Genomic DNA, 27,353 nt, shown 5'->3' on the forward strand with positions numbered 1-27,353 from the left:
TCTGCTCAGTTTTTGAGGTTCAAAGTAATCATTCACCCTGAAAAGTATACCTTACGATAAGTGCTGGTGCTCACGAATTTGGAGATGGAAGTCTACCAAAGATGTCCAGCAACTCAAGTGAAGAATGAAAGGCTTGAAGAGATGGATACAAAACAAAACCTTTCAATGATTCATAGGGTTGACTTCAATTAATTTTTTTTTTTTTTTCATTCTAGAAACAGGGTAAAGTAATTTGGGCTAAATAAAAGTTTAAGCTAAGCAAGGTTGTGATATGATTGTGGACAAGGTTTGCAAAGAAAGGCGGGAGTAACTGAAGAAAGAGGCTGCGCACTGGTTAGCTGTAGCACAATTCAAGTTTATTCCATTTGTTCTTGCAACACAAACTGAAACACAGTTATTATTTAGCATTCAGATGTACATGAACTAGGATACTTATGAGAAACTCAATTGTGTCAAAAGTATAATGTTGTGGGAAAATGAACTCAAATATATCAAAAATGCACAAAGCACTAGTCTTCCTCCATTACTGCTTAGAAAGATATGATTGTTTTTCCATTTACAAAATAGAATCAGGATGATTCAGTTTTTTAAAATTTTGCATGCAAAACACTGCAATTGCTTATTTATGTAGGAGGGCACTCTTACCAGCTTCTTCTATACACAATTGAGTACACGATATTGCATGGAAGAAAACAGCAGCTTAGTTGAAGTTTTAGGAAAAAAAAAAATCAATTAGGTACATACAGATTAAAAACCCAGCACTTGGGGAAAGAAATCAATGAATAAAAGGCCTACCTGTTTGCAGCCTCCACACAATGCATCTATCAACAGTGCACATCTGTGCCAGGCTGGGGTTTGAAGGGTGCACTATGCCACTATGCACAGAAGAGCTACTTGGGACACCGAGGTGCTGTCTCTGACTTGGCAGAAACCAGCAGGGCGCTGCGAAGAGTTTGTTAGCAACTACTGTCACAGGCAAACTGCCTGATTGTACTTGACACAGTGCATAAGAAATGACTCAATGACTTAATACAAAACTACAGAACATGCAGGATTTTGTCTAAGATGTTAAATAGTACTTCAGTGGAGAACAAAACTTAACCTTTTGCTAATGCATGTAGTACCAAAAGCAGAAATGGTTTTAGCTTCCTTTACTCAAAATATAAACATTTAAGTGTTGTGAATTTCTCTGCCAAGTGGCTCAGAAATACATTATAAATAACCTAGTTAAAAAAAAAAAGAAGAAATTGCAAACCGTCTTGGCCACTCTATTCTATTCTATGTTTATATGTAATTTTCTCAAGCAACTGTCTCATAATTATGGGGCTTACAAAACGGCTGAGAAAGAGGGAAGGCAAGATAGCCTCTGCTGCATTACAAGGAACATCAGGATAAACTGTACAAAGAATCACATGGTTTGGTACCATGGCTTCGAAAGCAGACCAAGCTTAGGAATGCTAGGACAATGCACTCTCTGTAATAGCCAACTACAACAGAACACTCTGAAAGCAAAGGTGAAAACTGTTAAGGATACAATTCAGGCCCTTTAAATAGCATTATGTCAAGAGGAGAAAACAAAGGTAAAAAACCACCCTGCTACACTACGTTGCCAGCTGTAGACTGATAGAGTGCCCTCCATTTCTAATCAGGACATCCAGCTCTGATAGGCTGCATTAAGACAGCAAAATTAGCCAAATGTATCAAAGTATTTAAACTATTTTGTGATTGTGTTCTTGGACATAGGAAAGTTACAGGGTTAGGCTAATTCAAACTGAAACAGCCATAGAATAAAAAAAGCGCTCATGGGGGAAAAAAAAAAAACCACACACACACACACACACACACACACACACACACACACACACTTCCCCCTCCCCCCCATACCACCAACCAATCAGTAACTGTTTGAAAAAACTTACTAGCCAGGCTGGCTATTCTTAGTAATAGTTTAACCCTGCTGCACAATGCTACATGGCCTTAAAAAAAAAAAAAAAAATTAGTCTTTATTACCCATAATCTGAATGTATGTCTCTTCCTCTTTTGAAAATTTGAGGTACATTCAATTATTGCATGACGTGGCTAAGGAAAAAACCTAATATTTTTAGTAAGTTTAACATTCCAAATGCCAGATATCAAATTTAAGGTTTTATGCTTTAATTTTACTGTTCATGGAAAAAACACCTGGAGATGTGCCCAAATTTTCCACAGGTCATGTGGACATTTTAGGGTACTGCAGTCTAAGAACACAATATATTTTCAAGTTACCACACATTATGCAATGAATGCATGATTTATAAGAGAAAAATATGTTGTGCAGGTGGGTTGGCATATGTCCAGCAGAAGCCTACCAATGACAAAGGGAAACCTGGTAAGAAGCCCCTTTCTATAGAGATGGGACTCGACTTTGCTAATAGTCTCACCCCAGTGACAGCTTTGGTGCACTATGTAATCAGCATTAAGGTGGGTCAGAGAGAGGCATTCTAAGAATGTTCCTTGATTCTCCAAATGTAAGTAAAATCAACTCAAACAGCAAACAAAGTAAGTCCATAGGTACTGGGACAATTGTTCTCTATGTGAACACGCTATGGCTATAATTCTATTTTTAAATCCCCTTTACTACCAGTAGGAGTTTTAAAGTGTTTTAATGTTATATAAATGTCTGAAGCTAAAGGAGAAAAAAATACAGATATTGGAATGATTTCCCCTTTAGACTTCTACATTTTAAGGTTTCATAAATAAAACTAGTCAGTTTTATCTAAAGAGATGTGAAATCCATGTGAAAGGGGAGAGAAAATCTGAAGTTCAGTCACCCAGCAATTTAGGAGTGTCCCTCCCCACCATAACTGGGCTTTCACAGAAGCTGAAGTCACGAGGGAAGATTTGGTCACCAACCACAGGCAGCGTTGTACCTAGCAGGAGACCCCCAGAGAGTGCATGCTTAAGGCAGAAGGCTGGAGCGAATTGCTTGTCTCAGCACCCTAAGTTACACTGCAGCCACCGCCACTGCTTGCAGTTAGGGCTGCTGAATAAGAGTTGGCCTTTGTAAAATCAGACCTTCAATACAATCTAATTAATGCAATAGCTAGGGAGCTGAAAGGTCAAATGTTCCCAGTGTGTCTTTGCTCTCTCTTGGGTCTACGCTGTGTATTTTATTAGAAATAGAAGAGGCTGGCTTGATCAGGAGTCCCGGTCAGAGCCTGGTCACGGTCTCCCCTCCTCCAAACATTGTTTTATCTGGTAGTCTGATTTGTTATGAATTTCTCTCTCCCCTCACCCCTCTTAAAGTATTTAGCTGAAGAAGCTGGCAGATAGAGAGTGACAGACAGACAGGCAGCAGTGTGAGGCCACAGGAGAGTCATTCTTTCCGAGCTATATCAGTCCATCGTCCATCACTGCAGGAGCGCTTTGATTGCTTGGTTGTCGGTGGCTTCGAGGGCGGTCAGTCCATCCGGACCTTTCACAGTCTTATCAGCACCCTGGAACGAGAAGGGGCCTTCATCATTGAATGAACCCACCACTGGCTAAGTCACGAAGAGCGGACTGCCGCACACAGACCAATGTTCACAAGCATTCGACCACTGCTCACCAACAGTCCACTATTACTGAAGAACAAGCAACGCAACTTAGTTCTCAATATGGATTTAAAATGCTGTATTATCTTTCAGGCATCAGAAACTGACAAATGCAACTGTCTTTAACACAGTCAGTGACAGGCATTTATTTACACTGTCACATATTTAATTCAGCTTTAAAAATATCTCTGTGCAGTATGAGACAAGCACATCACTTTTGCTGAACAAAGTATTTTCTTGTGATAATGTTTTTTTCTTTTCTTGCAATATTTCTGTAGAGAGCCACAGTATAAAAATCATCAGGAACCGGTCATTCTGCTTGTGAACACTTCAGAGTACGTGACTGCAATGTGCGCAGTAGGGAGATATCTCTGCACACTGGAGAAATCTGCAGTGCAGACACCAGACTGCCCTGCCCTCAACCCTGAGAGTACAATTCCAGGCACTTCAAATGCACTGCGGCCCTGCAACTCTGGAACTGTACCTATTTGCCTCAATTTCTCTATGTTGTCTCATCTGCCTGCTCTTTGTAGAATGAAGGCTCCATGAAGTAGATTCTGGTCTGTATTACTACGCCCAGTGCCTAGGCAAGTGCCCGGTGGGTGAATCTGCTCCCACACCAAGTCTGCCCATTTTAGCTCCCAGAGACAGAATCTCTTTGCTGGCCCAGCTGTTAACCATTGCATATTCATCACAAAGCCTCAGCGTCTTGCCCTGGTGCTCTTCCCAAATTGCACTTGGTGTTTTCCTAAGGGGCTAGACATAGTGTAGGAGGCTGACTTGTCTCTTCTGCAAACCTTCTATGCATTCACCCTTCAGAACATCTCAGCAGTCCCTGAACATACCATGTGCCTTTAGACACATGGGCTCCGTATGAAATGCCTCATCTCTTTTCTTCTGAAAGATCTACCCATTCATTCAGTGAACAAATACTCAATGTTTTGTTGTGTACATGTTGTATAAAGGTTGGAGAATCAAACAAGGTCAGGGCAGAGACCCTGCCAGTCTAGCTGGTGTGGGAGATAGGTGGACACAACACAATGGGCAAGGACAGAAAAGTGCCTGCTCAGCAGTCAGGAGAAGATGGGTGTGAGGATGAAAGCCTTCCTGGGAGATGCAGGGCTTGGGCCGAGTCTGGGTGAGCAGACTGGGTACACCAGGAAGGGATGGGGTGACACATTCGGGGAAGTGCTGAAAGTCAACAAGGCCAGCCACAGCAACAGAGGTTAAGTGACAATAACTGGAATCACTGTACTGAAACAAATGACTCCTTATTCATTTTGAAGACTGTTGTTTATTAACCACACTGAAAACTGTAATTCTGCATTAGTACCAAGTTCTACACTGTGATGAATGCATTGCTTTTTAGCCATCAGAGTTTATTTCCCTTCCTTGGATAATAGCACCCTGATTTCATTTTGGTGAATCACTTGTTCCTTGATATGTGTGCCTGAGGGCTATAAATCAAAGGGCCACGTAACTTCCTTGCTAAGTGTGAGATACTTATGTAACTCAACAGGATGCTCCTAATTTTGAAACTTGAAGACACCAAAAAAGAGACAATCCAAGAAGCCAGAGTGCGGTGGTTACTGTGGCCTCGTGTAATGGAGAGTGCTCTCGAAAGCCCTGGCTCTCATCTCTTCCTGGTCTGCCAGTTTTCAGTGAGTCTACTGCTAGCCCAGTATCTTCTCAAATGGTTCTACTTGCAGGAATCAATATGTGCTACTTGCAACCAAAACTATTTAGCTAATAAAATATTTCTAAAATTTACAATCACTTTTCCCTCTAAGTACAATACTCATTTATCACAGAAAACTCAGAATACATAGAAAAACATAATTCATAACTTTGTAAACCAAATGTAACTTACCATTTTAAATAAAATTAAGGAAATAATTTCATTTATAATGGCATTGAAAATGATAAAGCATTTAATAAATTTAATGAAGTCCATCAGTTTTCCCAAGACATAATGAACCAATTTTTGTCAACCAGACAAAAATATAAGGAAGCTTTTGATTCTCAAAGCAGTGAGCAGAGAACTCAGTGCACCTGGCCCCATCTCTTTGTCAAGGAAACCATTTCTAACTGTTCATCTTTAGTTTTAGTGATTATCTCCAGTTATTTCCAGTCAGGCTACTAGAATTACTAGTTTTAGATTTTATCTCTGATTTCCTGCTACATACAAAAGGTTTAGCCCACCACACCTTCCCTAGACTTTATTGATTCTTATAATCAGCATAAGCAGGCAATGTTCAAATTAGTTCTAGGTGCCGTCTGTGGCACACTGCTGTCTGTGGCACCTCAGAGGCAGCTATCGCTGCTGTAGTGCTGCATCCCCACAGTGCCCACTAATGACATAATCTGGGTAGCAGCCTGGGTTTTCCTGAATCTTACAAGTAACAAATTTCTCAACCTCTTGCTTAATGTGAGGGAAAGATGCTATAACTGAGCGAACTTAGGACACAATGGACTGGACTCAGCTTATCTCTTGCTCATCAGTCTGGTGCTAACTACACGAAGGCTGTTAGGGTACTGGCTGTGAGGGGAGCCTACAGACTGGGCTCCTATTTCACATGATGGCTCACAGTGGCATACATCTACCACTAGCCCAAATTTAAGATCAACAGCCACAAGAACTGCAAAGGAAGCGGACCAGCTAGGCTGCCACAAGGGTGACTAAAACCTCTCTTAGGGTTCTCTTCCTAAAAAATGCCCAAGGCATTTTGCAACCTGGTCTCTACTGTTCTGCAAATACGTGGTGTGAGTTACCAATGTTTTCTAAAGGCCAAGTTCAATCAGAATCTGGTATCTGGACAGTGGTGACAATCATTCCCAACCCACTGTGGCAAGACACTGTCTCCATGGTCTGTTGGTCTAGCCTGCCTCTCCTTCCTGAACCAACTCCCTCTGTGCTCCATACCCCTTTCCTTCCTCTCTGGGTACCTTGTAACTGCTACTCTCCAATGTTCTGCCATTTGGAAATCTTCACGATGTAATCAAGGAGCTTTTCATCAGTATTTTCAGCTGTATTCAATATTCACCTCCATCATGACTATCTTGAACTTTATGGCCAGGTATATGTTATCTATGTACGTACTTGAGATTGAACTACTTTAACTTCCACAAATACCTCAAATTTGATCTCTCTTACTACGGATTGATACTTTTTCCCTACAAACTTCTCTTCTTTTAGTGGTCTCCAGCAAGAGGAAGAATACTCACACCTTCCAGGAAATGTGGAGGCATGATACAGATCTACTCACTTCTCCAAGTTTACAGAACTCATTCCTCTTAACATTCCACATCTGTTCTTGCTTCCTGGTTGCAACCTTTACTTTTATAGGTCAGAATCTCCATGCAAACAATCTGACACAACAGTTTCCTGTTGTTACTTCTTACACCACACCATTTAGACTGTACGCCTGTTTAGGGGCCACACTGTTCAACTTCCTAAAAGCCTTTCCTGGCAGCCTTCACAGGGAGAAAGAAGCTGACACACTCAGAAGGTAGGATCTGCTCAATACCTACCTCATAGCTGCGCTTCTTGTGAAATCTTTTCCAACCTACACGGCAGCTTCTGAGATACTACTGTACCTCTCTGTTTCTTGCCCCATTCCTTCTCATTGTTACTTCTGCTTGAAATGGTACTCCAGTTCCATTTTACTCTTAAGACACTCACCAAGCTTTTCGGCCAAGTGTTAACTGCTCTACCAAGTTCCATCTGTCCCACCTTAAGCTGTCACGAGGAATACATTTTGACTCCAAGTCCACAGCTGACCTTGCCTTTCCTTAGCTCCTTACGGAAGATACTACAAGTAACTCCTGTCCAGCAACTACAGCGAGTCAAGGCACTTGCTCTTTACCTATTTGTCTCCCTTTTCTAGGCTACATGTATTGATGGTAGAAACCAAGCTTATTGGTGATTATGTTTTTTTTTCAAGGCCTTGCACAGGGCCAGAAACAGATAACTGACTGACATTTAGAGAAGTCCCTGGTATGTACAGACAGGGACTAAAGACACACAGGGACTAACACACTACAAACAACTACAATATTGTTCACTGAGGACAGAAGAACTATGAGTAGACTAATAAATCACAAAGTTGTGAATAGGGTGTTCATTCATGTACTATATATTTTAAGGTAATTCCAACAATGAGGTCCCTTCACTTCTTTTTAAAAAAATATGTATTTATTTGTTTGCTTGTCACAAGGTCTTGATATGCAGTTTGGACTCCCCACCTGTCTCAGCCTCTGCAGCATTGGATTATAGGCATGTGCACTGGGGCTGGCATGGCATGCGGTATGGGAGATTGAACTCCAGACCTTGAGCTCACCACACAGGCACTTAGACCACTCAACTGTCTCCCCAGTCCCACTTCATTTCTTGTATCTGATCAGAAACAGGAGTAAGTTCATCTATCTGTATTTAAAACATAACTGAGGTTCAGGGAGATAGTTTAGTGGTCTAAGCACCTGCCTGGCAAGCACAAGGTCCCCAGTTGGATCTCGGGTACCACATGCTGTGCTAGCCTTGCCCTGGGCTCACCTAGTCAGAGCTGGCCACCGAAACCGGGTGTGGTGGTGCACGACTGTAATCCCAGAGTTGGGGAGGCTGAGACAGGAGGGGAATCACTATGAAGAGTGGTCACTATGAAGTGAGACCCTGTACCAAATAAATTATATATATATATATTTTAAAATACAACTGAGATGGTAAAGTTTTCTGGAGGAAGCCAAGTTTGTAGGGTTAAAGTGACCCAAATATAACCTGTTTCTTATTCTAGGGAGTGAAGCGTTACAAGTAATTTATTGCTCTGTGAAAGTTATACTTTGAGATAAACATCTGATAGTATATAGCAGAATATAGGCAATGGTAAAGAAATTGCAAGTCAGGCTATCTGTTCATAAATACTTTATAATCTAGCTGGAAAGATAAGCTACACGGCCAAGAAACAACAAGAATATATCCTTACCTGCTTGTTACCTTTACCTACTTACTGCAGGCGGGCTAACTCCACCTTATACATCAATTCTTAACATGCACAAATGAGCCAAAGAAACCAGATCAGTAATATTTTGAGAATTAAACAAACTTGTACCGATAATTTGACATTATCACCATGAAAGGCTTCCATGGTAAAGAGGGTAATTATAGTGTACTGATCAACAATGCAAAATTTACTAAAACAGTAAAAAACAAAACAAACCTCCCAGCACTTTGATATGTACATATATTTGGATCTATGTACATACAAAAGAGAGTGTTACCAGACCTTTCTGTAGAAAGCTGTGCCACAGCCTGAGAACATGACCAATTCAGAAAAACTTCCAGCAGCCATGAACAGTCAATTCACCTCTGGAGAGGAAGCTGTTTAGCATTAAACACAAAGCTACTATCTGTAAAGATGAAGACTGCAACTGAAATTGAAGCCAGTTCATGGACTCTACGAGAGCAGAAGTTTCTAGTTTAACATTTTTTTTTGTGGAACTGGGGACTGAACTCAGGCCCTTGCACTTGCCAGGCAAGTGCTTTTTCTACTGAGCCATCTCCCCAGACCCTAGTTTAACATTTTATGACATAACTTAATCAGGTCAGAATTGCAACAACTTCATGTTGACTTGAACTAGGAAGTAAACCTAAAATTTTTCAAGACTACAAGCTCTTCATTCACTTCTCAGAGGCTTGCTGGGGTTTTGAGGCAGATACGCATAATTCAAACACGGATTTTTCTCAGTCCACAAAATCAGAAACAGAAACCAGTAGAGAAGACCTAGGCAGCCTGTGGCACTAAAAACAGTAACATCCACTAAGACCCTGGCATGACAGCAAGAAAGCTGCAAGATTACTGCAAGCTTAGTGATGACCGCCACAGCAGCAGAGACCCAGGGGTCTGTGCGAGGGCGAGACTTTTAGGAAAGGGTTAACTACACCTTGTTTATAAGACATTGTCACTGGGCATGGTGGCAATCACAGTACACCTGTAATCCCAGCACTTGAGGCTGAGGCAGGAGGACTGCTGGGAGTTTGAGGCCAGCCTTGGCTACAAAATGAGCTCAAGGCCAGCCTTAACTGCAGTGAAACTGTCTCAGAGAAAGAGAGAGAGAAAGAGAGAGAGAGAGAGAGAGAGAGAGAGAGAGAGAGAGAGAGAGAAAGAGAGAGACAGACAGAGACACAGAGAGAAAGACTATCTACATTAGACTTTAAAAATGTACAAAAGTTTACTTTCCTAGCAAAGTAATTCTGTATTCCCTTGCTACTACCTGAAATACATGTTCTTTAGGTATAGTACTTGACTCTTCCTCTTCCATCTTCTCTAGAAAAATGTATCATCTGAAGGCAAAAGATTTGTTTCTCTTGCTCTTCTGTATAGTTGCACTTTAATCACTTGGAACAATGTGAAAGAACAGTTGTTTCCTCTTTTCCTTTAAGTGCCCATTTGAGGCTCATCATGTTCTCTGTGAAGCACTTCCTACTTGTGAGTGTCACGATAAAGTGGACCCTGCAGAGTGCAAAAGCAATGCCCAACAAAACCTCTTCCTCCGGAATTCTTTCTACCTCAGAGGGAGAAAAGACATAATCCCAGGCTTCCTTAAAGCCAGAGGTGGCCACCCCTGGAGGGCTGTGCTCCCCTAGGAAGCATAAGCAGTAAATGGCGTGCACAGTGCAGCTGCCGCTCGCCTTGGACTGCACACTTTCAGACTCTCCCTGCCTACATGGCTGCAACCAGTTTCTGTTACAGCTGAGCTGCAATTCTGATAGCTTTACCATGGCCTGTAATTATCTGTTAGCAGACACCCACACAGTTTATTCTGTGTGAGAATCTATGAGATGCACTTAAGAAATTTTCTACTCAAAACAGATTAAAATGGGGGCGGGGGAGATAACTCACTGGTCTAAGTGCCTACCTGGCAAACACAAGGACCTGGGTTCCAATCCCAATATCATATGTTGTGCCAGCCCTGGGCACAGAGCTGGCCACTGAGACCAGGCATAGTAGTGCATGCTTGTAAATCCCAGCGCTGGGGAGGCTGAGACAGCAGGAGGATCACTATGAGTCTGAGCTGCATAGTGAGACCCTGTACCAAATAAATAAATAAATATTTAAAAAGATAAAATGCTTTTATTTTTATAGTTATTTTTATCTCTCCCCTCCCCCCCAACAAGTGTTAATACCTCAGCTTATACTTATCTTCCTCAAGTTTGGCCAAGATCCATGAGAGCAGGTTGCTCGTTATAGTCATTTCTGTACCTTTATTTTTTGTTTCTGAGACAGTGTCTTGCTACTTAGTTCAGGTTGGCCTTGAATTCAGTCTGTAGTCCAGGCTGGCCTCAAATTCATGGCAAACCTCCTGCTTCAGCCTTGTAAGAACTGGTACTCCATGTAGGTGTGTACTCCTACAAGCAGCTCACCTCTAACTTTTAACACCTAGGGCCTGGCCTTAATTAATGCTCATCATATATTCACTAACTGAGTGAAAACAAATTCCCATCTGGGTTACAGTACTTGCATTCAAATAAAAAGGGAAAAGGTGCAACCCTTTTTTGGGTCTTTTTGAGACAAGGTCTTAGCATGCAGTTCAGGCTGGCCTCGAACTCCCAGTGATCCTCTTGCCTCAGCCTCCTGAGTGTAGGGACAACAGATGCCCACCAGCTTAGCACGGTCTCTTTGTAATTTCACAACACCTGCAATTCCGTGTCCAATACCTGGGACTTCCCAATGTCTGTCAATATCCCTCAGTACTGCACCATTGCTATGGAGCCTAAAGATACCACTCAATTTGGGAAACTACTAACGATGGATTTGGTATTGACATTGAAAAAACTGCAAGTATCTTACACAAGTTGCAGAATTCTACTTACAGGTATAGGATTTCACAGCATATGTTAACTTTAGACATAATTTACATACTGATACAGAAGACACAGGAAAGAGTTTGATACCCCATAGCATTTAATAGTGAATACACTGAACACAACATTCCCGTAGTGGTTCGGTGAACGGAATATTCCAGGCTAGGGGCGGAGAACCTATATAGCACATGTGCCAAAGTGGGCTGTTTGTACTACTGACAACTCTAAGGTTCACCATAACTGCTAGACATATAGCATTTTTTCCTAACAGCAGCCCCAGGAAATAGGCACTTTTAACTCTATTTCAGAGGATGAGCTTAAATTTATTTAATTAATGTATGTATGTATTTGCATTTAGTACAGGGATACAGGGTCTGCAGGGTTTCACTATGTAGATTGGACTTGTAGTGATTCTTCTGTTCTCAGCCTCCCAAGTGCTGAGATTACAGGCTTGCACCACTATTCCCAGTCTCAACTACCCTCTCAACATGACCTGGGGGTGGGGCCGGCATGGCATACTGGATCTGCCGAAGCAGATGCGTTAGTCCGCTGAGCTATCAGGCCGGCCCAAGCTTAAATTTAGAGACTAAGGAATTTGCTCTCAGTCAGCAAATTTTAGAAACCTAACTATATATCTGGTGTCCCTGATACTGTTATTTCAAAACACCCACAGCTTCTGTTCCAAAATGTTACAAAACCCTGATTTCAGAATGTATTAACTTTAGATACCTACAACTTCTGTGCCTCTTTGTGAGATGTAGGAACTTTATAAGATGTATGTATAGTACATGATTCATTATCTTATCTGCTGAGCATTTTGAAGCTGGACAACATTTTTCAAAGGCACTCAATTAACAAGTCCATTCAACAAATATTTACTGTGCCCCTGCTATTAAGTGCCAGATGTAGTTTTGCTAAATAAAATTCCACTGGATCACAGCCACACTCATTCACTTATGAAGCACTTTATGGCAGCATCTGTGGTGGGATGAGTAGGTGTGGCAGAGATCACATGGTACAAAAAGCCCCAGTGATGTACTATTTGGTTTTTCACGGAAAGTGCTTGCTGACCTCTGCTCTCAGACATATAGGAAAAGAGATGCCTCAAGTTTTCAGTTTAGCTGGGACAGAGGACAGGATTACATGTGCAAATCTGCCACTGTGGCTAGTACAATATCAAAAATAGAGAGGTAGAACATTCACTCTCTTTTGGTTTTCAGAATAATGATTATTCTTAATCCCTGAGGTGAGAGGTCAGTGATCTACTGGTTATTAAGATATAGAACGAGGTCTACATCTCTTCACTCCAGGAAGCTCCACCTGCACTGTCCTGCAGCACTGTCCTGTAACGCCACATGCCCAATGCAGCAAGAACGAGAACAACGTACGCTACAACGCTGGTTATGGGGCTTACTGCACCTCATGAGCTAAGCACTTTCTCCGTCTCTTCTCTTTAAAAAAATCCAATTCTACCAACTTGAATTAAGCTAAGTTACTCTCCCAACCCTACTTAGAAAAAAATTTCTTTTTAAAATTTTGAGATAGGTTTTTACGAAGTTACTAAGTTGCCCAGGCTAGATTCAAATTTATAATCCTCTTGCTTCAGCCTCCCACAGTGCTAAGATTATTGGTATGTATCACCACACAGGGCTTCAACATACTTTTAAGAGGCAAGTACTAAGGCCCAGGGAGATAGCTCAGTGACAAAAGTGCCTGACTAGCAAGCCATAAGTACCTGACTAGCAAGCACAAGGTCTGAGTTCAATCCCTGTACAAAAATAAAAAATAATAATAACCTGTTAGGAACAGAGAGATAGCTCAGCAGACCAAGCATTGCTTAGGCAAGCACAGGGACCGGGGTCCGATCCCTGGACTGCATGCCACGCTGGCCCTGCCCCCAGGGAACCCTCAGCTGGGCACAACAGAGTCTGGGTGTGGTGGCACATGCCTGTAATCCCAGCACTGGGGAGACTGAAAACAGGAGGATCAATAAGAGTTTGAGCTGTGTAGTGAGACAAATACATAAAATTAAACAAACAACAAAAAAAGAGGCAAATACTTGCAAAGTTTTCCAAGTAAGCACTCTAACTTACAAAATAAATCTTACATAACAAAAACTAACAAATGGTACCTGTACCTATGAGTTTCTTATCTGGAAACTGACTATAGTTCATCCTGAGTAGCAGCTACAATGGCTCTGGTTTTGTCCTTATGTTACTCTTTGTGAGAACACAATTTTAACATCTCTATTGCAGTCATATTTTAGCAAGAAAAGATCATTGTGAGATTTGAGAGGAAAATCCATCATGAAAATAAAAGAATGAGATAAAGTACGAATGAATGTTTGAATTTCTCCTTCCCAAGGACACTCGGGTGAGCGGTCAAAGACAACAATACGCAGTATAACAACTACTGCTGAATTCTTATCATCTTGTACAGTGACATTCTGTATGATTTATTTTTAAAAACTGTTTATTTTCTTTAAAAATTAAAAAAAAATTTGAGCAGTTATATTATGAGGTAGAACAGCCTAAGTTTTACATAAGAGTTTGTCGTTATTTTCATAGAGCCTATGTTTGCAGAGAGCTGTCATTTCTACAGTAAGTTGTCCCTCAAGAAGGATGCCCTGCCAAAAGTTAACAAAAAAGGGGATATAAATGGACTATTTTGCAGTGGGGGGAAAAATTATATATATATATATATATATATATATATATATAGAGAGAGAGAGAGAGAGAGAGAGAGATCTCTATATATATCTGTGTATACACAACAGCATAAATATACAGCTACTTTCTCTTAGTTCAACGAAGAAAGTTTTGAACTAATAGTGTTTAGACAAGATATCATGTCTGCATCTTGTACTAGGAATAACTACTGCGAAGACAACAATATGCAATGTCATTAATTATTGCAACTGTACTACTAACCTGTTCTGAAACTATCTCAATGCTACTTTTCTCAATAAAATTATTAAAAATGTATTAAAAAAAAAAAAGAGGAAGGATGCCAATGCTGACTGGTCACAATCCTGACTGAGAATCTACACTTGGACAGGCACTGCAGCAAATGGCACATGCAAGTATGAGGCTAACATAGGAGGTACAGACACAGGCTCTGGAGCTGAGCTGACCAGATCTGGATCTCAACACTATTCTGCTACCTTGAATGTCTCCCAAGGCTTATGGGCTGGAAACTCAAGTATTCACTAAACTCCACTGGCAGGTGGAGATGAACCAGGGTCATTAGGTCAAAAGGGCTTTATCCTTTTGAACAAAGGCTTAACACCCTTAATGGAGAGCAAGTTACTGAAAGAGTGGACTTGTTAGCAAAACCAAGTCATGGCCTCTCTTCCCTTTCCACCTTCCCCACCATGCACGGTACAGCCAGTAAGGTTCTGGCTAGGTCCTGGCACCATGCTTTTGGGTTTTCTAGCCTCCAGAATCAGGTGTCTTGAATCACTTAGCCTGTGGCATTGATTTAGTGACAGAAAATGAACTGAAACACTTCATTATTATCAGCTGTGTCGTCTTGGGCAGATTTCCTAAACAGAGTGCCACAGCCTCTCCAGGGATAAATAGGGCTACTATGATGATTATAGGAGTTAATTTATAGAAAGCATTTTTAAAAACAGTACAATGGTATTTTGATACTCATCACTGGTCGGTGCTGGGAGGTGCAGCAAGTACCAAAATCAGTATCAAACATTGCTTTGGCTAGAAAGAAAGGGTGCGAGTCACAGGGCAATCAACAGACAAGTCTAGCTTTCATGTGGATCACTAAACACATGACCACTACCCGCACAAAATGTTTGTGTCAAAATGCATCCAATTTCAAACTCATTGAGCTACAGAGAAGTTTCATAACCAAGGTAGGATTGGACTTGTGCAATGGAAATGCCAATAACTGTGAGCTGTTTTATTCTCCTGTCGACTGTGTGTGAGAGACAAGTACTGGCACCACATTACAAAAGAGAAAACGTGGGCTGAGATGTTAAGGAACCTGCGGAAAGCCATAGAGCTATGAGAAGTTCCTACTACTTTAGGAGCTAAACTTAATGGTGTGTGACACCATCACATGTTAAAGAAAGGATCTAAACCAATGGCATGCTCCAGTCTAAAAGAGTTAAGTGTGTAAAAAAGAAGGAGCTTACAACAGGCCTAATTGTGTCCAATAATTATCAAAGTAGTACGTGATGGGTAAGGACTCAAGGTTTCCCAGGTACCCTGCCCCAAACACTCTTTCTCTTGGTTTGCCAGGGACCCTGCCCCAAACATTCCCCATTCTGTACCATGGTCTTAACTCGTTTCCCCTTCACCAAAACTGCAGAACAGGCCCGCCTGAGTTTGACCTGGGCAGAAAACCACAGAAACTCTCCTTTGTTAACATTGAAAGTCCCCCAACAAAACAGGTAGCCCTGTCAAGATTACATGTCCCTTGGCTGTCCCAGCCCGCAAACACCTTTCCCACAAAACTCCTTAAAAGCCCTGTGCTTTGCCTTGTTCACTGCTGTCTTGGTCTGCTAGATAGCCAGCCTGCTTGCTCCTACTGCTGATAAATCCTCTTGCATCAGAATTCCCAGTTTGGTTGATTGTGTGGGTTCCTACCTAACAATATGTAACAAATTTTGTACCTGTATCACTCTGGGAGGTCCTTAAAAATGTAGTTTCTTCTTTTTTTTTTTTTTTTTTTTTTTTTTTTTTTTTTAAAAAGAATTTGGAAAGGGACTGTGAGTCTTCTGAGGATCACTAGCTCTGACTTTTATTTTAAATCCAACTTGTTTATGTTACATAGCACAGAACTTTGAGAGTTCTCAATAATCATAAAATGTGTGCTTAAAACTACTTAGACTTCACTGGAGGTAAGCAGGGAGTAATTATGAGTATCTGTAAGCACATCTACACGCTTATGCTGTAAAAGACCAACTTCCAGCCTTTACATTGGGCACCTCAAGGAACAAAACGTATACAATGCTTAGGGACACAACAATGATGGCACTTAAGAGAAAGAGTCAAATTTTCTTATTAAGTGCTTGCTTGATTAAAACCCAAAAGATGTTCATTCAATATCAACAGATTTTTTTTGTCTTAGCAGACAGATTTCTCTGTTTTGTGTCTTTGAATAAATGAGAAATAGTTAACTTACAAGTGGTCTGAAACAGCTGTGAATCCCAACTGTGATTATTAGTTACATTAATAATCATGGTTATGTATTTTTTTTTCTTGTTGTAAGGTTAGACGAGACTTCCTAAAGATAAAAATTCAACAAAGTAAGAGGCACAGAAAGAAATGAAAACAAAAAAGCAAAGTGTCTCTTGGACTTCCTGCTATCACACAAGCTAAGTAACTTTAAAAATCAGTAGTAGAGGGGGCATGGCCCTAGCTCAGGCCTTTAAGTGGCTGCTTCCACAAAGCTCTCAGCCTCAGGTTGCTGGAGTTCGAACCTCACAACTCTCCCGCTGGCCAAAAGTGCCCTGAAGCCATTCGAGGAACAAAAAAAAAAAAAAAAAAAAAAAAAAAAAAAAAAATCCTTATTCCAAAAATCAGTAGTAGCAAAATGATGGTCTGTGCAGTAAGACCCTGTACACCCTGTCCCCCCCCCCCAAAAAAAAAAAATCAACCACAAAAAACCAAAGATTTCAAATTAAATGTAACTTTAAGACAAAGAAATTTTCAACGTGGGAAAACCTTTAAGTACTTATTATTTGAAAATACTATTTCATGGTTAATCCTCTTCTAAATGCTGTGCTCTAGCATTATTGCTAGTATTCAGGTACATATTCAAGGACTAGATCAGAAAAAGTTTAATATGAACCATGAAAATCTCAGATCATTGTCCTATAAGCCCTTGTTTGGCTATCATAGTAAAACTATAACAACTAAGTGGTAGAATAGCCTTAATAAAAACAATGACACACTCAACTTGTGGCACTGAGGAAGAACGATCCACTACTGAGGAGCTAGGATTTTAAAGCAATGTACAACACAAATTTTAAACTATGAGCTACAGCATGGAGTTAGCTGGCACACTGTGGCCCAGACCGTTGTATCTGTGAATGAAATGAAGCCATGCCCACACATTGGTGTACTGTTGATGGAGAAAATATGAGAATGACTGTGGTCTGCAAAGTCACAGATGATCCATTAAGAAAAATATGCCACTTCTGGACTACAGGACATTTTTGTACTACCTTTGCTTAGTTCTACAATGTATCCCAGAGTGTCAGAAGGGCTGGGTCCCAGGCTCCTCCTTTTCCTTGTTGCTTCCTAGCTGCCATGCCCCTTTGGCCTTGGAGAGGCCAACTGTGGTAGGGTGACACATTGTGTCAACTTGGCTGAATAGGTGGGCAGGGTCCAACCTGGGGTGCAAATGATTCCACCCTGAGGTGCTACTGGGCTGCCACTGGGGTGCGATTGGTTTCAGAGAGGACTCAGCATGAAAAGGAGTTTAGGAAGGTTTTTCATATATATAAAGGAGTTTAGGAAGGCTTCCTGGCCGCCCTGTCTCACGCCACTTTGGAGGTGCTCCAATCTTCACAGTGGAGGACAGGTTTTCGCAGTTAGCGTAGAAAGAAGAGAGAGGCTTGATGGATGCTGCAGCTGTTGCTCCGCCTCTGCTATTCATTTTCTGCCACCATCAACTGCTGTTGTTTGCACTGGAGCCAGCAGAGTATAAACTAAAACCTCTACAAACTGTGAGCTAAATAAACCTTTCCTTCCTTTACTCTGAGTATCAGGTATTTGTCCCAGCAATGAGTAAACAGTAACTAAAACACCAAATGCAAACTGAATCCTCTAAAAACTACATAAAGCCAAAATAAACCTCTCCCTTCTTCAAGTTATGGGTCTTCTGCATCTTGTCCCAGCAATGGGAATGTGACTAAGACAACATTTTATACTAAAATATTCCTGGTTAAGGCTTGTAGGACAAAAAAGAACGTTATTCAACTGAGATAATTATAATTCTAAGTAACACATAATTATGCATGTGACTGCTCTTGCTTTGATAAAAATGGGGTGTAGTGCGCTGGGCGTGGCCTTACACCGAGCGCCGCAGTGCTCACTGCCATTTCTCTGCTGTGGATACTTCCTTCACACGCACTTCTCTGCCATGGTTCAATTTCCCACAATGCTTCTTGAGCTTGGATGTTGCCTGTTTCATTTGCCCTTCCCCTTGCCTCCTCCTCTTATCAGCTTTGGTAATATCTGGGGTGAAAGGGGCTTTGATCACCTCCCTTCTACCTTAGTATTTACCAGTTATTTGGCTTCAGCTTTATTCACATACTGATGTCTTATTTATGATTCATTCTTGCACCTTCCTTGTTCCTGAAGCACAAGCAACTTTGTCCCCCATCTACTGTTCAGTGCTACTGGGCAGCACCTGGTTTTGAGCAGCCCTGGATTAGCTCCTACTACATTTCCTTTTTTTTTTTTTTGGTGGAACCAGTGATTGAACTCAGGCCCTTGCACTTGCCAGGGAAGCGCTTATTCTACTGAGTCATCTCCCCGGCCCTCCTACCACATTTGGAAATGTGTTCTTCTGTAACTCTATCCTGCCTGCTTTCTGTCTTTAAGGATTCTCATTATAGTTTCTTGTCTGATGAAACCCTTTCATCATTTGAAGTACATACTATTTCATTCACTGAGAACATTTCTTCTGCCACTAGGAACAAAGAAAAGGAGACAGCGTGATGCGTGCTCAGGTCTCAATCTTCGAGTAGAAGCCCTGCATTTGCTTCTACATTTTCCTAATTTATCAGTTCAACAATTAGACTGTACATTCTTTTCACTGGCATATACTGAAAAGTTCCATTTTTCATAATTGCACTCGTTAATTTTGAAAGCCTATCTCAAGTAGGAGGAAGAACACAGATGCTGAATCATAAATCTTGAAACAAATCTCAATTCCCTGGATTCATTCTACTTGACTTTCAGGTATTTAGATGTCCCTAAGACAAACGGTTCCTTATTCACAAAAATGGCGATACTACTACTTATGTATTTGACTTCACAGTAAATTATAAGTGATACATCACAGACAGTTTGCTTCGAAATATTCTAGAAAATTTTCTGTGATCTTCTGTCTTAGTTACTTTTCTTGCTGCTGAGACAAAGTACCTGACATCTAAAAAGGAGGAAAGGTTTATTTGTCTCACAGTTTGTAGAAATTTCAGTCTGTAGTTGGTTGACTCCAGGGCAGGGCGGCCTGGCAGGGGCATCGCAGAGGAGACACCGTCCAGGAGAAGTGGGCAGGCAAGAGCATACTAGCCCTCTCTGGGCTGCTCTCATCTTACAAAAGCTTCCACTCTAGGGTGAATGTAGCACTCACATTCTAGCCAGAATGAAGCCAAACCAAAACCAATGAACTGATTTAGTAATCACTATGGATTACACTATGGATCCCAGCACCATACATTCTAGACCCAGCCATCTCTGAAAAGCTTCCCCATGACTGCACGAAGCTTTGGGGGGACATCTAGACAAAAGCCATAATACCTCCATTAGCTGGGAGCACACTGTATTTCCAAACTGCAATCTATTATTCCCTTACTTCCTATGCTAATTATATATTCTAAATGTCAACAATTTTTTCATTTGTGCATTTGGTACAGGATCTCACTGCGCAGATCAAACCTGTGGTGATTCTCCTATTTTCAGCCTCCCCAGGCTGGGATTACAGGCGTGTGCCACCATGCCAGGACTCTGTGGCTGGCTCGATGAGCCCTGGGTGCTCAAATCCTGGTACCCGTGCTTGCCAAAGCAGGCGCTTAGTCCGCTGAGCTATCTTGTCGGCTTCAGGTCAATGATTTTGGAATCCGTAGGATTCTACTTTTATGAAAGGCAGAACTAGACCTTAATACACATACTGATTATAACCTTTAAAAGGTACACTTAATAGTACTTTTTAAGCAATAAATGAATTTTAAAAGAGCATTTCCAAAAAAACCCCAAACTCATTTGATAAGATCAATGCAACTAATTATGAAACCACAATTAAAAATTTCTATGCTGCTTTACAAAGCTTAAAAAAAAATCCTTTATATAGAATAACACTTCTACCTGGCCACAACTGAAGTGTCCTCAACAGAAGCTTCTCATTCATTTGGCTACAAAAACAAGGCTCAGGCATAAATAAAACAATAGTATGAGTACAAGTAGAAAAGAAAATTCCTTAGGAGTTAGGCAACTCAATAATTTAGCCACACAGTACATACTGAAGGTACATGTTAGGTCTAATATATATGCAAGTCAAGCCAGGCTTCCAGGAGTTCTTTAATGTGGAAGATTCTGTGACAATGGAAACTACAACCACAAGGCTGAAGCACTATGTTTTGAGAACAAGGAATATTAAGAACAATGGTTCCACCCTTTTAGCATAGTGACAACATGCCCTGTTTTGCTTTCCTAAGAAAAAGCCATCAGAAAGAAAACATCTGGTGTATAGGTCCAGATAGGAGGCAGTTCATTTAGTAAATAATCTGAAGCTCACAGGATCCCATGGAGATTTTTATTTTTAGAGGACAAAGCCATTGGCTGAGTGAAAATGTCAGGAAAAGAGGAGAAAAGGATTCATTAATTTCTTTTACTATATGCTTTGTTAATAGACAGGCTGGAGCCATGGGAACTGAATGAGGATGAGAGCTGACAGCCAAAAAACCAGAGCCTGGTCATGTTAGGAAAGCAAAAAACCAAACCCAAGGCCAAGTTGTGCCTCAACTCTGCAGTTCTCTGATCAATACAATCTATCCACTGTTTAATCTTAGTTTCCGTACTTGCAATAGAGTCCTAATTCATAACAATACTGGAATTATATAAATCTCCTACAAAGCAAAAATCAGTATGTGTTGCCCATGGCGACAATATTTTGATATAATAAGCAAACATATTTCCCCGTGGATGAAATTATCTGGCAGTTTTCAAGGATACTTTGCGATCTTTTCACAGGTGCCAGGGAGGGACACAGAGTTCCTGGAAATTCCTCTGAGTACACTGTATCATAGGTGATACAGACAGCAGCACAGGAGGGTAATATGGCCATTTATTTTTGCTTTTGGAGACTGTATCATTTTTATCAGTATGGTACGGGGCCTCTGAAAACTGGTGCAGATATGTGCACACAGAAGGCAAAACAATAAATAGACTTAAAACATCCACTGTTTAATATGAAGATACGAAGCGAAAAATCCCTAGTTTTAGAGGACTGTCTAAAGCTTTATCTTTAAAGAGCTGGAATGAGAGGGCTAAGAGATACGTGCTACTTCTTTTCCAACTTCATAACTTACTGTTGGGTCAACTTACAAAGCATGCAATTCTTTTCAGTCATAGTTACAATACAAGCTACTATTTATTAAGTGTTTACATTGTCAGGCATTCTGGAAAAGTGTTGTATTTACATTTAATCAATTATTTTTGTGGCACTAAAGACTGGGCCCAGGGCCTTCACACTGAGCTGTATCCCGAGTCCTCTTTTCCCTTTTAAAATTCTGAGACAGGAACTATGCTGCTCAGGCAATACTTTTCATCTTCCTGCCTCAGCCTCCTGAGTGTTGGGATTACAGGCATGTGCCACCATACCCAGCTAATTCATATTCTTTTTTGCTTCTTTTATGATACTTTATTCTACTATCTCAAATGAAAATATTATGACTAGCACTTTCTATTGAATGGTCATGAAATGGTAATTTGTGATCAACACTAGTCCCCTATTTTACGAAGGTTTCTTCCCTTCCAACACGAAACACAGCCGGAGTGGCTGCTTCTGCTGTTAATGGGATGACTTCTGAGGCTGGATTCTGAACTCCACCTAAGAGTTTATATGTAACAGCAAAGACAAAACACATTGAGAAACTTCAAATTTACCACTACTTCAAGCACATCAAGAAAGCAGCAGGAAGGGGCCGGGGAGATGGCTGGGTGACAGCTCAGTAGAATAAGCAGTTGTCTGGCAAGGGCTTGAGTTCAATCCCTGGTTCCGCCAAAGGAAAAAAAAAAAAAAGCAAGCAGCAGGCTGAGCCACTAGTTACAGTAAAATATCTACTAATTTTACTCATTGTGGACTGATAAAAAAAACGAAGCTTCCAAATTTCAAGCCAGTATCACCTGTGCTTCCTTCAGCTAACACTCAGCTTTCCATAACTGTATTTTCTTGGTGATTTTGTTGACTGCCTCTATCTAGTTCTCTGTCCCTACAACTATGCAAGAGTTATATAAATTAAGAATAAAATATTTAGTTAAAGGGTAATGTGAAAGACAGCAGGAATAATGAACATTGGCCTTACCTTTGACAGAAGCAACTTCACACAGGAAACATGGCCCTCATAAACAGCAGACAGAAGCGGGGTAATATGGTGTTTATCAGGAGCCTGTGAAATAATGAAGAACAACCTTATCCATGTTTATTTCTTTCCTATTTCCAGATATAATTAGGGAGTTTCTGTGAATATTTCAAAACTGATGAATAGTATTTTTGCCCACAGTACACAGAATCTCTTCTCCAAGGCAGTTGCTAGTCATTGGAGAGTTGTAACCAAGGATTTTAAGAGTTGTTGCCAAGGAGCTTTGATCCCAGCTCAAATCCTGCATCTGCCACTTATTTTGCAAAGTGTTGTTTAGCTCTCTGAGCCTAAGTTTTACATTATTGTAGAAATGCCTTGTGGCACAGGAAGGGAAGAAGTTGGTCCCAGCTAATGAGGTAAAGGAAGACTACCACAACTGGGCCAGGTGACATGGCATTTCCGGAAATGTGAAAACTCATCTATTTTGCTGTTACAGGCACTCACAAGAATCTTCTGAAACTCTGCCTAAGTTGCAAAAGCATGGAGTCAGGAGATGGCTGTTCACACCTGACCACTGTAAACAGTTTAGCATACTGCAGCGAAGTCCTAGGTTCCTTTACCTGATGGCCATCTGCTAGCTACAGAAAGTGCTAACCCCAAGCTGTGCAGCTCAAAAAGCAGCAGCCATGTCGTTTGTTTGGTTTACTTTTTTCTTTTTGGTACTATGAAGTAAACTCAGGACCTTGTGCTGGCCAAGCAGCACTTAAGCCACTGAGCTATCTCCCTGGCCCTGGTTTACTTTTTAAAATTCCTACTTATATTTTTAAGTTATAGGAAATTGTATAATTGTGGACTTTCCTACAGCAACTATTTCACAAGCCTACAGAAATAATTATCAAAATTATACAACAATATTTTTTCTAAAAGTAATATACATTAATATCTGCTCCTTTCAGCAGCAGGAATTCCAGGATTTCGAGCTGTCCACAGTCTGCTGCATAGTGAAGAGGCTTCCTTCCTCCTTCCAGTGTCCGGTTGACATCTTCTCCCTTATAAAAGAGGCCAGAGAAAAATGTTTACACTGACGGGAAATGAGAGGTCCCTACTTACAACTTCTCCAACTTTTTCACTGAAGTGAAATAGGCAGAGAACAGGAGAAACAAAACTACAATGGTTCCCCAAAGCTGAAGGCAGAATCATAAGTTAAACAAAAGAATTTTCTTAAAGTAGTATTTGATCTGGTAAAGTCATACAAATGTATCTGGATAAATACGCACATCGAAATGTTAAATATATGGCATTTAATGTCAGAGGCACAACCCAAATCCATAGCTGCTTTTGCCCTTACCTTCCTTAGAAGGAATGCTGCAGGAATTTGGGCTACATTTACGCTGGGTCTTAAAGTAGCTTCCCTGAAACTGTTGGCTGTCTTCATGTGAAAAGCACAATATTCTACAATTGAATTCATGGCAGAGATGCAATGACAATCTCTGGTTCTGTATAGCTCCTTGAGAGCTACAGACCACTAGGTAATCCAAAAGAAGACTTTTAAAGAGTCTACACCCTATGGGTGTATATACAATTTTCAGGAAGAGTTCCTTTCATTTTTTTTCATGTAATACTCACAAAGGGGCCATGACCCCAAGTTAGAATCTCTTCCTCTAGCAGAATGTACTGTCCTTAGTTATTGCGATTTTTCCTCACCTTCCTTTACCACCTCATCCTGAGGTCTACTTTTATGAAGAGACACAATATTAAATTGTATCTACCATGAGGCAGAAACCTGATGCTCTGTGACTGTGAATTACCAACAGTGAAGCACAGAGCTTGGTGGGCCTCGGGCTCTTCACAGTAAGAGGCAGTGCTGGAGGAGGTCATCCCTAGGTTTTTAACAGTTAGTTTCTTGGGCTAAATAAATAACAAGGCATTTGATGATTAGGTCAATATACAACTTCTCCCCTCCTCTCACATACACCCTAAACCTGGGAAATAGATTTTTGGGCACTTTTGCTATAGAGACAAAGTGCTTAAAAGACTGGGTGCTAAAGCTGTCATTACTGTGACTGTTACACCTTTACACATAAACTAGATCAAGCATGCAGATTTAATATAACAGTATGAAGAAAGGTAAAAAGAATACACATATAACTCAAATAGTGGTCTTTTCTTCTCTGAAGTGTTACTATTAAAAGTATGCAGATATAAAAAGATAAAATATGGTATCAGAAAAGATACTAAAATTTGATTTACTTCAATAAGGATTGTACTTATCCTAAGTCCCAGTAACAATTTGTAGTGGTTACTGATTACGACAGCATACTACACAGTACTAAACTAAGACATAGTGGTTATTCAATAAAATGCCTACTGATTCAGAGTGTGTGTACAAGGCATAGAATGGGGCTAAAGCAATTCATACAGAACTGTACAAGGAACTGTCCCAAGTCAGCTAGAGATTCAGAGGCTCTGTGGTACTGACATGTGGAGCTGACCACCTTATTAACTAAATAAAGTAGGTTACAGGTCACAAAGAATATGATCCCATTTATTCTAAGGCTTAGAATACATTTATATATGAGTTATACACACATACACAAGTTTATTAGTAGTCACTTTCAGAGAACTGGACTTTGAGGATATTTTCACTTTCTAAATTTTAGTATTTAAAACGTCAGTATGCATTAAACCAATGAAAGCAAAAGATATTTTCACTTTGAAAAACTCAAGCCAAAGACAATTATTTGTTTATTGAGTTAGAAAATTTTTGACTCAAACATGTTTTTTGATGAACTTAAGATCTAGAAAACATACTAATTACATATATACATTATATATATATATATATACACATAAAACAGAACATAAGAACAAAAGACTAAAACAAGTTTTTTAATAGAAGAATAAAGAATGTAAGAACAAAATAAAACAAGTCTCTTGCTAAAAACAGGCAAAATAAAGGTTAAGTCTACATATTTACAAAAAAAGAGAAAAAAAGCCAGAAAAATTAAAATGACCATTTATGACAGTAAATGTGACTGGCTTAATTGACCCAATTTTAGATTTTATTTAAAAAAGTGAAAAACAAGCTAATACTGAGAGATACCTACAAACTGAATAATATGAGAAAAAATACACAAGAAACAAAAATGAACTAGGCATATATCATATATTTAAAAACTTGAAGTAATAACATACAAGGTAGAATTAGAAAGATATTAATTTTATATTTTAAACAATACAACCTAGTTATGAGCCTATATATGAAACAGCAAGGAACCTGACAAGACAGCATTGCTTGAGAAACCACTGTGATGATCTAGTTCTTGGCAGGCAAGGCTACAGGAGGCATGATCAATACTGAGATTCAATGCACTGAGTACCACACTTTGTACTCACAGGAAACCATATTTCTACTTCCACTGAGTGGTGAAACATGATTATGCCAAACAGAATTTTTTTTTTTTTTTTTTTTTTCCCCTGCAGAACAGGGGATGGACCTCCACCCTGGGAAGCGCTTTTTCTACTGAGCCATCTCCCTGGCCCCAATCTTGGTATATTTAAAAGCTTTAAATGCAGAACTCATTCTCTAATCACAATGCAATAAAACAAAATACCAAAAGCTTTAGCACAAACACACAACTGAAGGAGAAAATCACAAGAACAATAAAAATAACACACATGCAACACAATGGAAATAAACCAATGCTAAATGTGCTAAGCTACTGATGGAGAGGAGAGGAACTTCATACTAGAATGTCAGACTTTTGAAAACAAAGGTGCTATAATCAGTCTGTAAGGGAAAAGATACTGTACATGCCACATGATTTACAGGATTATATTTTAATAATCACCCAAAGAGTCAAAATACAAGAAAACAGGAAATCTGTCTAAGAGACCTGAAGAATCCCACTGAGGGCCTGAATTCCACAGCAATGTCCTGTACAAGTCCAAATGGAGCCTAGAGCCCATGGCAATGTCTCATGAACGTCTGCATCAAGGATCTGCACTGGGAGGGCCCAAAGTCTGTGGTAGAAGACAAAAAGTCTGTGCCAGCAGGAGCCAGGAAGTGACCCTCAAGTGACTCTCTGGTGACCCCACCAGAGCTCTCTCCAAAAGTACCAGTCATCCTCAGCAACAACGAAGTTGTTGGCAACAATCCTCAGGTGGGCCATCCACTCCCAGCACCACGCTAATTCAGCTGGGTGTGACTAGTTGATATCAGTCGTCAATTCACGACAAAATGTTGAGATACTAATTAAAGTATAGAACCAGAACTGCAAAACCAACTAAACTTTTTTGACATGATTAATATGAAATTACAATTATTTTAAGGCTTCCACAGTTTACTTGATTCTTATTGCTTCAACTATTCTCCTGATTGGTTTTAACAAGGACAAGAAAACAGACATAAATATGTGGCATATTCTTTTTTTGGGGGGGGGGGGCTGGAGGTCAAACTCAGGACCTTGTGCTTGCCAGGCAGGCACTTATGCCGCTGGGCTATATCCCCGGCCCCTGTGGCATATTCTTAATAGTTCCAGATTTCCTCTTTTAACGCCAGTCTTTTACGTGCTTCTCAGAAGTGTGGTTTGGGGAGGATAATTTACTATACTCAACTCTTTTACTATGCTGGATTAGGTTTATTTGA

At 40.4% G+C, this 27,353-nt stretch overlaps 1 protein-coding gene across 1 annotated transcript in view; it reads right to left on the minus strand.

Moving 5' to 3' along the window:
• Positions 1-334: 334 nt before the first annotated feature.
• Mtpn (myotrophin) overlaps positions 335-27,353 on the minus strand; it is a 49,766-nt gene continuing 22,747 nt past the window's right edge. The window contains exons 2-4 of the mRNA XM_004629859.2: positions 23,641-23,754; positions 22,709-22,792; positions 335-3,476 (exon numbers count right to left, since the gene is read on the minus strand). Of these exons, the coding sequence (XP_004629916.1) occupies positions 3,390-3,476; positions 22,709-22,792; positions 23,641-23,754 (285 nt within the window). The 3' untranslated portion in view covers positions 335-3,389. The remainder of the gene's footprint in view (positions 3,477-22,708; positions 22,793-23,640; positions 23,755-27,353) is intronic.

The sequence above is a fragment of the Octodon degus genome, unplaced genomic scaffold (assembly GCF_000260255.1).
Source record: "Octodon degus isolate 3935 unplaced genomic scaffold, OctDeg1.0 scaffold00032, whole genome shotgun sequence".
Classification (NCBI taxonomy): Eukaryota; Metazoa; Chordata; class Mammalia; order Rodentia; family Octodontidae; genus Octodon; species Octodon degus.